Genomic DNA, 18,623 nt, shown 5'->3' on the forward strand with positions numbered 1-18,623 from the left:
TAAATGTTTGCTGTCCATATTTTAAACAGACGATTTACTGGGGATAAGGTCGGATCGTTTACTTGTTTTAAGGAGAGTGGCGCCAGTTTGGTTGATTATGTACTCTGCTCAACTAGTTTATTCGATAACATTTCCGACTTTAGCATGCATACTCGCTGTGAATCAGATCACTTTCCTATCGTACTGGGGCGGTCGGGTAGCCTAGAGGTTAAAGCATTCGCTCGTCACGCCGAAGACCCGGGTTCGATTCCCGACATGGGTACAATGTGTGAAGCCCATTTCTGGTGTCCCCCGTCGTGATATTGCTGGAATATTGTTTAAAGCGGTGTAAAACCATACTCACTCACTCACTCACTCACTCCAATCGTAGTTATCCTCCATGGACGTGACAGTCAGGTAGATAATGTTAATGAAATGCATGTAAATAATATTCCTAGATATATACATGGAGAAATGAAATATGTGATGCCTTTAAACATAACGTTTCTGAGTCATTGTCTGCACTTCACATGGAGGAGTTTATGCATTTATTGTCTTTGAATTTTGATTTAGCTGTTGCAGCTTTGACCAACGCTGTACAGTTTGTTTCTATTATATGCGGATTACTTTCTAGAGCTAGAAAATCAGAACGTACATCTCGAAAACAATGGTACGAAAAAGACTGTGAGGATGTGAAGACTAAAAAGCTCAATGTATTAGACAAGATTAGAGTTATTGGCGAAAAGGAGATACTCTCAAAATATTCTACATTAAGGAATAGTTACAGGTCTTTATACAGGAAGAAGAGATTAGAATACGAAGAGACTTGTGTTCGTGAACTTGTAGACAGTAGTGGAGATAGTAAAATATTCTGGAAAAAGATAAGTGCATTGACAAAGAAGATAAGTTGTAGTCCTGTTTCCAACAAGATTTGCCAAGAAGATTGGTCTGAGTATCTTAAGAATAGTTTAAACCATACTAATATACTTGTGGACTCGGATATTATTGAGCAGGTACATTATGTTATAAATAACCATAATGAACAATTGTGTGATTTCTGTGCTGATGATGATGTAAAAAATATTCTTATTGGTGATATGTCACAGGAAGAGATCGAATTATCTAGAAAAGATATTAAGCGGGGTAAAGCTGCAGGACCAGATGGTATTAAGGCTGAGATGGTATATTGTTGCAGTATTGTCCATATTTGTTGTCTATATTTGTCAGTTATGCACAACAATATTTTGTCAACGCCTAGTTTTCTATCTGAATGGGCTAAGAGTGTTATTGTACTACTCCATAAAAAAGGAAGCTTTGACTGTGTTAATAATTATAGAGGTATATCTTTAATGGATCTTTTGGGGAAGTTATTCTCCTCTATTCGAACTGCGCGTCTTAAACGTTTTTCTGATCACTTAAACAGTGTACCTGGGGCCCAGGCAGGATTTAGGAAAGGCTATTGCACAAAGGATAATATTTTCACTTTGCAATGTCTTGTACAAAAGTATTTATCTAAAAGTGGCGGACGTTTTAACTGTATTGATGTAGACTTCAAGAAAGCATTTGATTCTGTTAATAGGAAATTACTGTGGTATTCAGTAATGAATAAAGGTGTTCATGGTAAATTATTCTCTGTACTGAGAAATATGTATTCAAATATGAAAGCAGCTGTAAGAATATCCAACACTATTATTACTGATTATTTTGATAGTTTAAGTGGAGTCAGACAAGGTTGTTTTATCAGCCCGTTTTTATTTGCAATGTTTATTTCAGAATTTTAATCCATGATAGAAGATGCAGATGTAAGAGGTATACATGCATTTATAGGTGTAGAATAAATCGAACTAGTGTTATTGTTGTATGCTGATGATTTATGTATTTTTGATGACAATGGTATTGGTTTGCAAAGAAAGATTGACATTTTACGTAAATATTGTAAATCATGGGGTTTACAGATAAATATGGACAAGACAGAAATATTAGTTTTGTCGAAACGGTGGTCATTTACGATATTATGAGAAGTGGTTATTTGATGGAGAGCTGCTAAAGACATCAACTTATTATAGTCATGTAGGTATGATGTTTTCTACTTGGTTGTCATGGACAGTGTGTACAAATACTAGACTGAGGATGTCATATCTGTAGCGTTGCGCATTGAGGTTACTATTGATGACGACGAGGGGCGTTGTCTGGTTTCCACAAATTCCACCCCACACCATAACGCCACCTCCACCGTAAGGAACGACTTCTTGAAGGCAGCAAGCAGCTGTCCGTTCACCTCTGCGACGGTAAACACGCTGTCTGCTATCAACTCTAAACAAACAGAACCTGCTTTCGTCCGTAAAGATCACACGTTGCTAATCCCGACGCTGCCACCGTCGCACTGTATTAGCCCATCGTATTGGTCGGCGTCGATGTTCAGCAGTCAACATATGTCCTCTAAAAAGTCGGAAGGCCCTGATACCTGCTGCCCAAAGTATTCTGGTCACTGTGAGTGTGCTCACCCGCCGACCCAAAGCATTCACTGCCGATGGCGTTGGCACATACCGGTCTTCCTATGGCGTAGTGACCCGTGGTCTCCCTGTCGTGGGTCTGTCCGATGTCCTTTCAGTCTGTCTGAAACGCTGCAACAAAATTCCTACGGCAACACGGGAACAGCCAAATGTTCTTGCAACTTAGGTGTGCGTGGTCCCATCTGGACCATCCCAAGTGCTCGCTCACGTTGTTCTGATGTTAGTCTTGGCATTTCAAATCTGTTTTTATACAATGTGGATGTTTGCCATTGCTACCGTGCAGTTTTTATACTCCAGTTTTATACTCTCAAAAACACGTGCTTATTGCCAGTAAAAATTACAGCTTCAACAACGATGCGTTTGGGCTATAGATTTGTGCCTATTTGGGTTTAAACCATTACAAGTACTTTTATTTAACATCACATTGACCCGTGAAGATTCCGGGGTAGAATAGGTCTTCAGCAACCCATGCTTGCCGTAACAGGTGACTCTGCTTGTCGTAAAAGGCGACTAACGGGATCGGGTGGTCAGGCTCGCTGACTTGGTGGATTCATTTCATCGATCCTAATTGCGTGGATCGATGCTCATGATATTAATCACTGGATTGTCTGGTCCAGACTCGATTATTTACAGACAGCCGTCATATAGCTGGAATATTGCTGGAGTGCGGCGTTAAACACCAAACAAACAAACACAACATAACATCACATTATTTTCAAATGTGCAAAGCTTCTTTTGCAGTTCAGATTAATATATACAGTGAATTCTCGCTGCGCAGAAATACCCCTTATCTAGATACATTCCCTTGGTCTCCAGATATGGTACATTTGACTTGATAAGTAGAATAGCAGTTCGTGTGGTTGTAAACACACTACTGATTAGAGCAATTATCGGACAGTTGCAAGTGTTAAGCCCCACCTAGTCTGTCAAATATATCCAATACAGCCCATGCAAGTTTATAAAATTTGGCAAGTCTAGATTGCTGCAGTATGAAACTGAAGAAAGTGTCTGGGCTCCTTTTATTATATTTTATAACTATAATTTAACAACAGTTTTTCCTGTCAAATATATTCATTTCAGAGACTAGATGTTAGTCTACGTCCCACCCGAACCTAATTGCCCTGTTAATCCAGTCCATGGTTAGATTACATTGACTTGATGCTGTTGTTAGCGTAACGAGATAACAAACAACAGAGAAGTGTTCTGGAGAAGAGTGAGTGAGTGAGTTGGGTTTAACGCCGCTTTTAACATTATTCCAGTTATATCATGGCGTGTCAGCTTAATGTGGGAGGAAAGCCCGAAGTGATGCAGGTCTCAGACGTTTACCAGTTCGGTGAAACCCACGAGCACGGGTATGGTGCTGACAGACCTAGAAACATAATTGGGGCGAAGCGGAATTCGAACCCACAATCATAGGTTTCTGGCGTGCCCAAAGGGACGCAACTCTGCACAGCGAATCGCGGCGCCTTAGACGACTGGGCCACCCTTGCCCCTCTGGAGAAGAGAGGATATAACGTATTTAATGTGAATTTATGATTAGATGGAAGTATCTTCTTATCAGGGTTTCAACTCAACTCCGATTGTGTCAATCAATCCAACTCAACTCATCATCTTAAATGATCCTATGACTGTGAGTGTGCATCCCACTTCGCTCAGCACCATACTCCTGCTCGTTTCACCAACGTGACAAACGTCTAGGATCTGTATCAATTCGGGCTTTCGTCCTACATCAAGCTCACACGCCGTTATATAACTGGCGTACTTTACCGTCACCGTGGCCTGGAGGTATAGCGGAGGTGCCCGGAGACTGGAAGGTCGGGGTTCGATCCCCGGTCGCGTTATACCCAAAGACGTAAAAGATGGTACTTGTTGTTACCCTTCCTGGCACTCGGCATCAGGGGCTAAAACAAGGACTGGTCGGCTCGGAGTCAGTATACTGTGTCTGAGTGGGGTATTCATGTTAAACTGCGGCATGGTATCTCAGTGAGCTAGCACTATAAATCGGCATCAGTCTGGACTGTGTATTGTGTCTGAGTGGTTACTCGTGGGTTATTCATTTAAACTACGGCAGGTATCTCTTTGGGCCAGCACTTTTAAAACCGTCGTTAAACCACGCTCTGTTTGTTTGTTGTTTTACGCCGCATTTGGCAATATTCCAGCTATAAGACGGCGGTATATTAACAATTCAGTCCCTACCAGACAATCCAGTGATTGACGTCATGAGCATCGATCAACGCTTTGTTTGTTTGTTTGTTTGTCTGTTGTTTAACGCCACACTCAGTAATATTCCAGCTATATGACGGCGGTATGTAAATATTCGAGTCTGGACGTTTACGACAAGCATAGTCGCCTTTTACGGCAAGTATGGGTTGCTGAAGACCTATTCTACCCCGGATCTTCACGGCTCAATTGGGGTGCGACGACATGAATCTACCGACAATGAGTCCACAAGCACGGGTTTCTGAAAATCAATTCTGACAAGATGTTTAAGGGTCGCATTGCCCTCGGAAACATGCTGGTTCGAATGCAAATTAATTAGCATGCCATCATTGATTCTTATACTGCCTTTTACTGGCAAATGAAACCGAAATAAAATATTCATTGGAAACCACCCAAAACTGACTTAAACGAAGACGGAAATGAAAACGCTGCCCACTACTGAAATAACCCGGACCCTTTTCGGTTATCAATGTGAAAACATATTTGCACACTTGCAGTTTAACACTCCGGCGCCTGATAGAGAGTCTGTCAGGAGCGCGGAAGGTCGGCGGTTTTTATGAGATATAAAACTCTCGGATGAGGGAAGTGTTTTAGCTTTTTTTCAACCGAAACAAAAATGCGAAACAACATTTATCATAGATATAGCGACTGCCAGATAGCGGGAGGTCTGTGGTTCGATTCCTTGGCCTCATCAAACCAATAGACGTTATAAGACGGCTGTGTCTCTGCCTGGCGCTCGGCATTAAGGGGCAAAACAAGGAGTGTTCGATCTGTATAATGTGACCCAGTGGAGTTTCAATGTTAAACTGCGGCATGGTATTTCAGGGGGTTAGCACTATAGATAACTATAGAACACGCATTCGCACGCACACGACACGCACACGACACAGACACACAGAGACACTCATGTGCATGCACGTAGCTATTAAAGGGCAATAATCTTGAACGCGACATTAAACCTCGTGATTACCTCACCTCACCTCAAATCACTTTACCTCACCTCACCTCACTTTTCATTCTGGGTTTGAGGCCCGTGAAGATCCGGGGTAGATTAGGTCTTCAGCAACCCATGCTTGCCGTAAAAGGCGACTATGCTTGTCGCAAGAGGCGACTAACGGGATAGGGTGGTCAGACTCGCTGACTTGGTTGATGCATGTCATGCTATCCCAGTTACGTGGATCGATGTTCATGATGTCAATCACTGGATTGTCTGTCTTTTGACACTGCTTGTACTAGTCGGGACTAATATAGCTTTTATAGTGCCGATTTTAACTAGCCCACTGAGATAACATGCTGCAGTTTAACATGGATACCCCACTCAGACACAGTATACTGACTCCAAGCCGACCAGTCCTTGTTCTATCCCCGTATAGTACAGGCTCACTGAGATGCCATGCCGCAGTTTAACATGGATACCCCACTCAGACACAGTCTACTGACTCCAAGCCGATCAGCCCTTGTTCTATCCCCGTATAGTACAGGCTCACTGAGATATCATGCCACAGTTTAACATGGATACCCCACTCAGACACAGTATACTGACTCCGAGCCGACCAGTGCTTGTTCTATCCCCGTATAGTCCTGGGATTTTATTTGCGCATCATGTGATATTAGAAATTGTACACACGTCGCCAAGGTTGCAAGAGTTGTGTCCCCTGGTACATCTTTGTCAAGCGACGCGTGGCCCGGGTCTTCTGCGTGACGAGCGAACGCTTTAACCACTAGGCCACCCCGCCGCCCTATTATAGCTTCCATGGTTCCAAAGACTTCTAATTCGCTCTTTCACACTGTACACGGTGGACCAGTTGACTGAGGTGCCAGAATACAATTATCTTGGGTTCGAATCCCATTTCGCCCTGATTATTCTTCTTGGTTTGTGGGTTTCACTAAAGTGGTAAACACCTGCATCACTTGGGGCCTTTCTCCCACATCAAGCTGACACTCCGTGATAAAACTACGGTTCAACTCAACTCACTCACTCAAATATCAATTATAGCACAACACAGTATCATACGGAAGCCTTTTGGGGCCATTTGTTTTTGGTGGTTTTTTTCTTGAAATTTCAAGATGTTATTCTGAAATTTCAAGATACTAAGTTGAAATTTCAAGATGCTAATTAAGTTGAAATTCTAAGATGCAATGTTGAAATTTCAAGATGCTAATTAAGTTGAAATTTCAAGATACTAAATTGAAATTTCAAGATACTAAGCTGAAAATCCAAGACGCTATCTTGAAATTTCAAGATACTAAGTTGACATTTTCAGATGCTATGTTGAAATCTCAAGTTGTTAATTAAGTTGAAATTTCAAGATACTAAATTGAAATTTCAAGATACTAAGTTGAAAATTTAAGATGTTATCTTGAAATTTCAAGATACTAAGTTGAAATTTTTAAGATGCTATGTTGATTATTCTTCTTGGTTTGTGGGTTTGACTAAAGTGGTAAACACCTGCATCACTTGGGGCTTTTCTCCCACTTCAAGCTGACACTCCGTGATATAACTACGGTTCAAAGCGGCGTTTAACTCAACTCACTCACTCACTCAAATATCAATTATAGCACAACACAGTATGATACGGAAGCCTTTTGGGGCCATTTGTTTTTTGTGTTTTTTCTTGAAATTTCAAGATACTAAGTTGAAATTTCAAGATACTAATTAAGTTGAAATTTTAAGATGCAATGTTGAAATTTCAAGATGCTAATTAAGTTGAAATTTCAAGATACTAAGTTGAAATTTCAAGATGTTAATTAAGTTGAAATTTCAAGATACTAAATTTCAATTTCAAGATACTAAGTTGAAAATTCAAGATGCTATGTTGAAATTTCAAGGTTCAATAGTTGAAATTTTAAGATGCTAATTAAGTTGAAATTTCAAGATACAAAATTGAAATTTCAAGATTCTAAATTGAAAATTCAAGATGCTATGTTGACATTTCAAGATACTAAGTTGAAATTTTAAGATGCTATGTTGAAAATTCAAGATGTTAATTAAGTTGAAATTTAAAGATAAAAAATTGAAATTTCTAGATGCTATGTTGAAATTTCAAGGTTCATTAGTTGAACTTTTAAGGTTCATTAGTTGAAATTTTAAGCCTAACCACAACATCCCATTAAGTAAATATGTGAAACGTTTAAACATGTTTACGACAAAATACATAATTTATATTATATATGTAGTGTATTATCCTAATAATCCAAACAATGTTTAAATATAGTGCATGTCATGCGTTAAGTCAGGCATGTATAAGATATATAATGTATATTGAAATAGATGTGCAAACAAGATTCACAGGAACTTCCACCAAACATATACTACCAGGACTTACAACGACCTTTGTACTATACAGTTAACTACGTTTATAACAAACACGTTTATAACGAACTGGCGGATATAGCGAACTGTTTTTTTGTTCCCAGCCATTTGCTGTATATATGCTGTAAATATGTTAATAACGAATTACGGTTATAACGAACTAAAATTAGTGGTCCCTTTGAGTTCGTTAAAACCGTAGTTTACTGTATTAACATAATAATGGACACATTAACTTAGCTAAGATAATGCTGACTAGAAAAACTGACATTTGTGATGTCAAAAATCCCCGTGGCACAGATGGTAGCGTGGAGGACTACAATTCAAGAGGTTCGAATCCGAGGTTTTAAAGTGTTCCTGAATGTGTTGGATGACTAAGTATGGGCATGAGTGAGTGAGTGAGTGAGTGAGTATGGTTTTACGCCGCTTTTAGCAATATTCCAGCAATATCACGGCGGGGGACACCAGAAATGAGCTTCACACATTGTACCCATGTCGGGAATCGAACCCGGGTCTTCGGCGTGATGAGCGAACGCTTTAACCACTAGGCTACCCGACCGCCCTAGTATGGGCTTGACCACGGGGACCCAGTGTCTAATCGTTTAAATGGTTAGTTAATGTTTAATTAACCATTTCAACGATTAGACACTGGGTCCGAGTGGTCTAACATACTTAAACCATGTCCAACATTTATGGCATCTAAAATGCTTAAAAAAACATTGTTTTGTTAAAGATACTTTGAAAGGTATTCTGGAACTCTATGCTCAACTGTGAGAACACTGTGTGAGTCGGCCTTGCGTGAAGCACGTGAATTGTGTTTCCCCAGCCTTTCGCACGTGCAGCCCGCCCTTTGCCGATTTGGGTTATGAAAGGCATGTCCCGGGGCAAGTTTAACACACATTTTGGACCAACTCGAGAACATTTATCAATGACCTGAATATTACTTGCCCATGTTAATGGGCATATTATAAACAAATGTTGCCCTGATCAAGATAATAGTAATTTCTTTTCTGTCTGTTCGTTTCGTTGAACGAAAAGCTACAAAATCACAAGTACTGTACAAATACTAGAATGCATAGAGTTACATACTGTATAAAATTGCATAAAACACATTTCACTGTTCATAAACGGATAAACAATTAGTACTGATTTAAGTAAATATTTAGTTGTTAATTTCATACCTTTTCTCCCATGTCGCTGTTGAGAAACGTTTTTTTATGAAATTATTCTATCATTAAGATAAATAATAGGGGACAAAAAAGTGCCATCATTACCATGTGGTGTTTAACTAACAATTCAGGGAGTTACACCACGGTCAAAGACAAAGGAGTCATGGTTTAATAGTAGTTTTCTCCTACATGAAATGGAAGATGACAATTATATCTGATTACTACGATAGACCCTTAATTGCTTTTAAGGTACCCCAATATACTTCTATATCCCCATAAAAAGCTACAAACATACTCAAAGCGACTCCTTTTTTAAATTACATGAAATAAATTTCAAAAGGGGCGGGGAGGGTACGGATATTTCAAACATTTATGCCCTTAACACCCGCGATAGAATTATGGAACAAGGAGGTGAGGTGAGGTGAAATGGGGTTTAACGTCGCGTCCAAGATTATTGCACTTATATATAGCGACATGCATGTACGTGTGTGTGTGTGGCTGCTTGTACTAGTCCGGATTGATGCCGATTTATAGTGCTAGCTCGCTGAGATACCATGCCGCAGTTTAACATGAATACCCCACTCAGACACAGTATACTGACTCCGAGCCGACCAGTCCTTGTTTTAGCCCCTTAATACCGAGCGCCAGACAGGGTAACAACAAGTACCATCTTTTACCGTCTTTTGGTATGACGCGGCCGGGGATCGAACCCCGGACCTTCCGCTCTCCGGGCGGACGCTCTACCACTAGACAACGGAGGCGGTTATGGAACAAGGAACTCGTTTAGCCTTGTGTTTAGGATCTAGTCCGGAATAATGCCGATTTAGTAGTGCTGGCCCACTGAGATACCAGGGCGCAGTTTAACATAGAATCGCGGCGCCTTAGACGACTTTATTAGTATTTTGGGCTATAACCTATAATACAAGTTTAGAAGAACAAACTTTAATGTCACTTATATCAGGATAGTGCAAACAAATTAATTCCGTTCCTGTTAACGAGGCTCCAGTTCCACATAACTTATAAATGAGTCGGTGGCGGTCGGGTAGCCCAGTGGTTAAAGCGTTCGCTCGTCACGCCGAAGACCCGGGTTCGATTCCGAACATGGGTACAATGTGTGAAGCCCATTTCTGGTGTCCTCCGCCGTGGTATTGCTGGAATATTGCTAAAAGCGGCTTGAATCATACTCACTCACTATTTCCGGAGCTCGAAACTATTTCTGATGCATATTGCGACAGTATGGTTCTTGATAATGACCAGGAACTGTTATACTCCTGCTTTCTGAAGCATTTTGATTCGAATGCTGAATTAATGATAGAAATTATGCAATACTCTTTCATACTTCCGTTTACTGGCAAATGAAACCAAAATGAAATATTCATTGGGGACCATCCGAAACTGAATATAACGAGGAAGGATATGAGAACCCGGACTCTTTTTGTTTATCAATCGTTAAATATATTACAGTAAACTACGGTTAAAACGAACACGCTTATAACGAACTGACGGATATAACGAACTTACTTTTTGGTCCCGACTATTTGCTGTAGATATGCTGTATATATGTTTATAACGAACTACGGTTAAAACGAACACGCTTATAACGAACTGACGGATATAACGAACTTACTTTTTGGTCCCGACTATTTGCTGTAGATTAGCTGTATATATGTTTATAACGAACTACGGTTATAACGAACTAAATTTGTAGTCCCTTTGACTTCGTTATAACCGTAGTTTACTGTAGTACACTTGCAGTCTAAAAGCCCGGCGGTAGACTTGAGACTAAGGGTTACACACAATCAAATGTTTTCCCATAGACTTCTATAGTAACGTTATATTTTTTTTTTAAATAATTAAGCATTCAACAGCTATTACCCTTACGTGTGTGCACAGTTTGGCCTTCGAGCAGCAATAAAAACATAAAAATGACTAGATTAGCCAGATGTTTTTCCGAGTACCGGAAGCTAAACTCACCGACCCCAGTTCCGCACTAAATGTCACCTACTTGAAAATACCTGTGGTCACATTCAGCATAAGTCATCATGTTGAAAAAGACAGTACTAAATATAGAAAGGCATGGTCAGTTTTAATAACTGGATGGATGTACATTTAAAAGACTTGAAAATCTTGCACAATATTATCCAAATACAGCCTGCAGATATCTCTCGATCTGCACTGAAGGCTCCCTACGACCTACGAAAACCGCACTGTCCCAACTGGTTCTGATTTGGTGTAATAGAACATCAAGGGGAGAGCGGAATGTCGGTAGTTCGATGGCACGTGAAACGCACACACACGCACATGCACGCACAAACGCACACACATATACACAAACACACACACATATACAGAAACACAAACACGCATGCACGCGCACATACACGAGCACGCACGGCGCTCTATAAATGCAAAAATACTGAACGACGTTAAACCACATTTCACCTCACAAACAAGAGTTCTTTTAACACTAGCATCCTCATCTTCATTCCTTGTTCCAGCCTCCTTTACAGTCAACGGTAATTCAAGCGTGACGGTTGAAGCAGGCGAAATGGTCGAGTTCCGATGTGACACAGAGCCGCTACAATTCAACTCGAAAAACATCAACATGACAAACAACACATACGAAGTGGCAGCCAACTGTTCTGACTTCGGAGAGTACACATGCGGTGGTGACTCAGTCACCGTCAAATGTGAGTATACGTAGTTGTCTGAGCGCCACAGAGTTACGTCCCTTAGAAGCGCAAGGATCCGCTGATCGGGTTCGGCACTTGGTCTGATCGCTTGTTTATCAGCGTAAACGCTTGGTTGGTAAGCGTTTGTGGGTTTCGTTACTGAAGGATTTTTCCAAAATTGGGCAATTTTAACGAGACAAGGGAGTAAACCGACCAGAAAATTAAAGTCCAATTTCCAATTAATGCCCTTGCCTCGGGAAGTTGATATTGGTCTGACACGCCGTCCTAAAACTGGAATACTAAAAAAAGTTGCTTGAAGTTAAGCTCACTACCTCAGAAGTAACCGAGCTAGCCACTCGGGTAGTTTCTGCCTTTTCTGCTACACAGGATCGAGAGCCGAGGTGCCCTGGTATAAGCATATCACGTTTAGCCCTCAATCTGAGTAAATGATTGAATATTGCTAAACGACGCATCATCAACTTTGAAGGTGTTTGCGGTCAGAACCCCATGGAGAGAAGATCTGAGAAGTCTGTTTGTTTCGTTAGCAAGTTAGCGATGTGTCAGTAATGAACATACTTGGATCCAATAAGGGATTCCAAACTGAACTGAAAATTTTCCCACTCACTCCACTCCGTGCCACCCTCTCCAATTCTTTCCCATTCTCAAAGCCTCCTATCACATCCCTCCTTTCCACCCTCAATCAGTCGCCTCTCTCTTTTTTTCCCCCAACATTTTCTACCTCACTCTACTCACTACACACTCTAACACTACACATCTCAAACCACCTCCTCCCATCTCTAACACAACCCACCTCCTCCCATCTCTAACACAACCCACCTCCTCCCATCTGTAACACTACCCACCACCTCCCATCTGTAACACTACCCACCTCCTCCCATCTCTAACACAACCCACCTCCTCCCATCTGTAACACTACCCACCACCTCCCATCTGTAACACTACCCACCTCCTCCCATCTCTAACACAACCCACCTCCTCCCATCTGTAACACTACCCACCTCCTCCCATCTGTAACACTATCCAACTCCTCCCATCTGTAACACTACCCTCCTCCTCCCATCTGTACCACTACCCACCTCCTCCCATTTCTAACACTACCCACCTCCTCCCATCTGTAACACTACCCACCTCCTCCCATCTGTAACACAACCCACCACCTCCCATCTGTAACACTACCCACCTCCTCCCATCTGTAACACTACCCACCTCCTCCCATCTGTACCACTACCCACCTCCTCCGAACTGTAACACTACCCACCTCCTCCCATCTGTAACACAACCCACCACCTCCCATCTGTAACACTACCCACCTCCTCCCATCTGTAACACTACCCACCACCTCCCATCTGTAACACTACCACCTCCTCCCATCTGTAACACTACCCTCCTCCTCCCATCTGTAACACTACCCACCTCCTCCCATCTGTAACACTACCCACCTCCTCCCATCTGTAACACTACCCACATCCTCCCATCTGTACCACTACCCACCTCCTCCCATCTCTAACACTACCCACCTCCTCCCATCTGTAACACTACCCACCTCCTCCCATCTGTAACACTACCACCTCCTCCCATCTGTAACACTACCACCTCCTCCCATCTGTAACACTACCCACCTCCTCCATCTGTAACACTACCCAACTCCTCCCATCTGTAACATTACCCACGTCCTCCCATCTGTAACACTACCCACCTCCTCCCATCTCTAACACTACCCACGTCCTCCCATCTGTAACACTACACACCTCCTCCCATCTGTAACACTACCACCCCATCCCATCTCTAACACTACCACCCCCTCCCATCTGTAACACTTCCCTCCTCCTCCAATGTCTACCACTACCCACCTCCTCCCATCTGTAACACTACCCACCTCCTCCCATCAGTAACACTACCCTCCTCCTCCCATCTGTAACACTACCCACCCCCTCCCATCTGTAACACTACCCACCTCCTCCCATCTGTAACACTACCCACCTCCTCCCATCTGTAGCACTACCCACCTCCTCCCATCTCTAACACTACCACCTCCTCCCATCTGTAACACTACCCACGTCCTCCCATCTGTACCACTACCCACCTCCTCCCATCTGTAACACTACCCACCTCCTCCCATCTCTAACACTACCACCTCCTCCCATCTGTAACACTACCCACCTCCTCCCATCTGTAACACTTCCCACCTCCTCCCATCTGTAACACTACCCTCCTCCTCCCATCTGTACCACTACCCACCTCCTCCAATCTGTACCACTACCCACCTCCTCCCATCTGTAACACTACCCACCTCCTCCCATCTCTAACACTACCACCTCCTCCCATCTGTAACACTACCCACCTCCTCCCATCTGTAACACTTCCCACCTCCTCCCATCTGTAACACTACCCATCTCCTCCCACCCGTAACACTACCAATCTCCTCTCATCTGTAACACTACCCTCCTCCTCCCATCTATGACACTACCCACCTCCTCCCATCTCTAACACTACCCACCTCCTCCCATCTGTAGCACTACCCACCTCCTCCCATCTGTAGCACTACCCTCCTCCTCCCATCTGTAACACTACCACCCCCTCCCATCTGTAACACTACCACCCCCTCCCATCTCTAAAACTACCCACCTCCTCCCATCTGTAACACTTCCCACCTCCTCCCATCTGTAACACTTCCCAACTCCTCCCATCTGTAACACTACCCACCTCCTCCCATCTGTAACACTACCCACCTCCTCCCATCTGTAACACTACCCACCCCCTCCCATCTGTAACACTACCCACCTCCTCCCATCTGTAACACTACCCACCTCCTCCCATATGTAACACTACCCACCTCCTCCCATCTCTAACACTACCACCTCCTCCCATCTGTAACACTACCCTCCTCCTCCCATCTGTAACACTAACACCTCCTCCCATCTGTAACACTACCACCCCATCCCATCTCTAACACTACCACCCCCTCCCATCTCTAAAACTACCAACCTCCTCCCATCTGTAACACTACCCACATCCTCCCATCTGTAACACTACCCACCTCCTCCCATCTGTAACACTACCACCCCCTCCCATCTGTAACACTACCCACCTCCTCCCATCTGTAACACTACCCACCTCCTCCCATCTCTAACACTACCCACCTCCTCCCATCTCTAACACCACCCACCTCTTCCCATCTCTAACACTACCCACCTCCTCCCATCTGTAACACCACCCACCTTCTCCCATCTGTAACACTACCACCCCCTCCCATCTGTAACACTTCCCTCCTCCTCCCATGTCTACCACTACCCACCTCCTCCCATCTGTAGCACTACCCACCTCCTCCCATCTCTAACACTACCACCTCCTCCCATCTGTAACACTACCAACCCCCTCTCATCTGTACCACTACCCACCTCCTCCCATCTGTAACACTACCCACCTCCTCCCATCTCTAACACTACCACCTCCTCCCATCTGTAACACTACCCATCTCCTCTCATCTGTAACACTACCCTCCTCCTCCCATCTGTACCACTACCCACCTCCTCCCATCTGTAACACAACACACACCCTCCAACCTCTAACACTACCCACCTCCTCCCATCTGTAAGACCACCCACTTAATTCTTCTAGAATTACCCCTCCCACTTCCTCCTGTATTTGTAGACCCGTGAAGATCCTAGGTAGAATAGGTCTTCAGCAACCCATGCTTACCGTAACAGGCGACCATGCTTGTCGTAAAAGGCGACTAACCGGACCGGGTGGTCAGGCTCGCTGACTTGGTTGATGCATGTCATCGATCCCAATTGTGTAGATCGATGCTCATGATATTAATTACTGGATTGTCTGGTCCAGACTCGATTATTTACAGACCGCCGTCATATAGCTGGAATATTGCTGAGTGCGGCGTTAAACAACAACCCAACCAAACCAAACCTATAATTGTAAAGTTATAGTAAAGTCAAGTCCTGTGATCAATATGTTCTCATATCATGCAGCCAAGCTGATGCTGTCGGATGACCCAAAAATAAAGATCGGCTTGAACTTGGCGTACGGAGTTTTCGTCATGTGCGGGTATCCAGAGATGACCAGGCACCAACTTGTCTATGGGAAGCAGAACCTTACGGACGATTCCAAATACACGTTAGTTCACGTAAAAAAGACGGGTGAAGATAACGTCTACAATTTCAAGTTTAAAATCTTCAACTTAACAGAGAGTGGCCTTGGTAAATACACTTTTTTAATCGACAATGGAGCTGGGGAGACTGCCGTCGACATCGAACTATCAGCTGATACAGGTGAGTTGTTCCATCATTGCCACATGGGATAAATTCACGTTCAACAGAAGGTGTAGTTTCGCCTTATATTGAGTGAGTGAGTGAGTGAGTTCGGTTTAACGCCGCTTTTAACAGTATTCCAGTTATATCACGGCGTGTCAGCTTAATGTGGGAGGAAAGCCCGAAGTGATGCAGGTCTTAGACGGTTACCACTTCGATGAAACCCACGAGCACGGGTATGGGGCTGACAAACCTAGAAACATGATCGGGGCGAACCGGGATTCGATCCCACAATCATAGGTTTCTGGCGTGCCCAAGGGACGCAACTCTGCACAGCGAATCGCGGCGCCTTAGACGACTGGGCCACCCGTGCCCCCGTGTCTAGATAGAACGTGGGAGTCTATATAATTTACTTATGTATATTCTCTCCGAAAGAACACACCAAGTGTGTATTTCGTTTAAGATTTAAACACATTCCTAAACAGCCCGAAGTGATGCAGGTCTTAGACGTTTACCATTTCGGTTAAACCCACGAGCACGAGCACGGTGCTGACAAACCTAGAAACATAATCGGGGCGAACCGGGATTCGAACCCACCATCGTAGGGGTTTTGGTTTTGGATAGCATTTTGTAATGTTTGTTTTGTTTGTTTGTTTGTTGTTTAACGCTGTACTCAGCAATATTCCAGCTATATGACGCCGGTCTGTAAATAATCGAGTGTGGACCAGAAAATCCAGTGATTGACATCATGAGCATCGATCCACGCGATTAGGATACGATGACATGCATCGACCAAGTCAGCGAGCCTGACCACCCGATCCCGTTAGTCGCCTCTCACGACAAACATTGTCGCCTTTTACGGCAAGCATGGGTTGCTGAAGACCTATTCTACCCCGGATCTTTTTGTAATCGTTTTGAAATGAGTTTACACATTCACGTTTTAACGAAATTGAGACAAACGAAATAACGAAGTAATAGCTTCAGCAGTCATACAATTTGGCACTGACTCTGTGAACGTTCATGCTCATTCATACGTTAACAGTGAATGTCAATTTTTATCTGAATAGTTCTTATAGCCGTGGTGAGTTTACTTAAATCAGACACTCGTTATCGTGATTTGAGGTGAGGTCAGGTGAAAAGGGGTTTAACGTCGCGTCCAAGGTTATTGCACTTATATAGCGACGTGCATGTACGTGTGTGTGTTTGTGTGGCTGCTTGTACTAGTCCGGACTGATGCCGATTTATAGTGCTAGCTCACTGAGATACTATGCCGCAGTTTAACATGAATACCCACTCAGACACAGTATACTGACTCCGTGCCGACCAGTCCTTGTTTTAGCCCCTTAATGCCGAGCGCCAGACAGGGTAACAACAAGTACCATCTTTTAACGTCTTATGGTATGACGCGGCCGGGGATCGAACCCCGGACCTTCCGCTCTCCGGGCGGACGTTCTACCACTAGACCACGGAGGCGGTCTACCGTGATTTGAGACCTCTGTCAGAGTTCCTATCATTCCTAATAATAACAACAGAATTGATCTATTTCTCACATAAAAGACCTAAATATGAAATATGTGTACCTCCAAACTGCTTTTTTGTAAAGATTCGTGAATATAAACACCACGAAAACAACGCCTCTAATGCTATCCTGACCTTTCAATTATAGTTGAGGATGACTTCATCATCCCCGTCGCCACAGCAACCGCAGTCTTGCTTGTTGTCCTTGTCGCAGTGGCCGTCATCTTTGTTCGACTGTACAAGAAGCTGACAGGTAGGAGTATTTGAGTGAGTGAGTGAGTGAGTGAGTGAGTGTGTGAGTGAGTTAATGAGGAACATCGCCTCTGTATTCGGTTATAGCACCATGTGTCGGTTTAATGTAGGAGTGAGTGAGTGAGTATGGTCTTACGCCGCTTTTTAGCAATATTCCAGCAATATTCCAGCAATATCCCGGGGGGGGACACCAGAATTGGGCTTAACACATTGTACCCATGACGGAAATCGAACCCGGGTCTTCGGTGTGACGAGCGAAAGTTTTAACAGCTAGGCTACCCGACCGCCCCAGTTTAATGTAGGAAGAAATCCAGAAGGGAAAAAGCCTTAGACGAGTCTGGGTATGTTGCTGAAAAACCTTGAAACACAATCAGAGCGAACTGGGATTGGAACCGACGCTCTTAGCGAATTGCGACGCCATTTACGAGGGGCGTTCACACACACCCTCCAATCTGTAACACTACCCACCTCTTCCCATCTGTAACACAACTCACCTCCTCCCATCTGTAACACTACCCACCTCTTCCCATCTGTAACACTACCCACCTCCTCCCATCTGTAACACAACTCACCTCCTCCCATCTGTAACACTACCCACCTCTTCCCATCTGTAACACTTCCCACCTCCTCTCATCTGTAACACTTCCCACCTCCTCCCATCTGTAACACTACCCACCTCCTCCCATCTGTAACACTACCCACGTCCT

At 43.6% G+C, this 18,623-nt stretch overlaps 1 protein-coding gene across 1 annotated transcript in view; it reads left to right on the top strand.

The window, feature by feature from the left end:
* Positions 1-18,623, top strand: part of LOC124120530 — a 34,288-nt gene that overhangs the window by 2,698 nt on the left and 12,967 nt on the right. Inside the window, exons 2-4 of the mRNA XM_048391868.1 lie at positions 11,690-11,881; positions 15,868-16,167; positions 17,813-17,917. Of these exons, the coding sequence (XP_048247825.1) occupies positions 11,690-11,881; positions 15,868-16,167; positions 17,813-17,917 (597 nt within the window). The remainder of the gene's footprint in view (positions 1-11,689; positions 11,882-15,867; positions 16,168-17,812; positions 17,918-18,623) is intronic.

The sequence above is a fragment of the Haliotis rufescens genome, unplaced genomic scaffold (assembly GCF_023055435.1).
Source record: "Haliotis rufescens isolate VD_foot unplaced genomic scaffold, xgHalRufe1.0.p SCAF_100, whole genome shotgun sequence".
In the NCBI taxonomy this organism is placed as follows: Eukaryota; Metazoa; Mollusca; class Gastropoda; order Lepetellida; family Haliotidae; genus Haliotis; species Haliotis rufescens.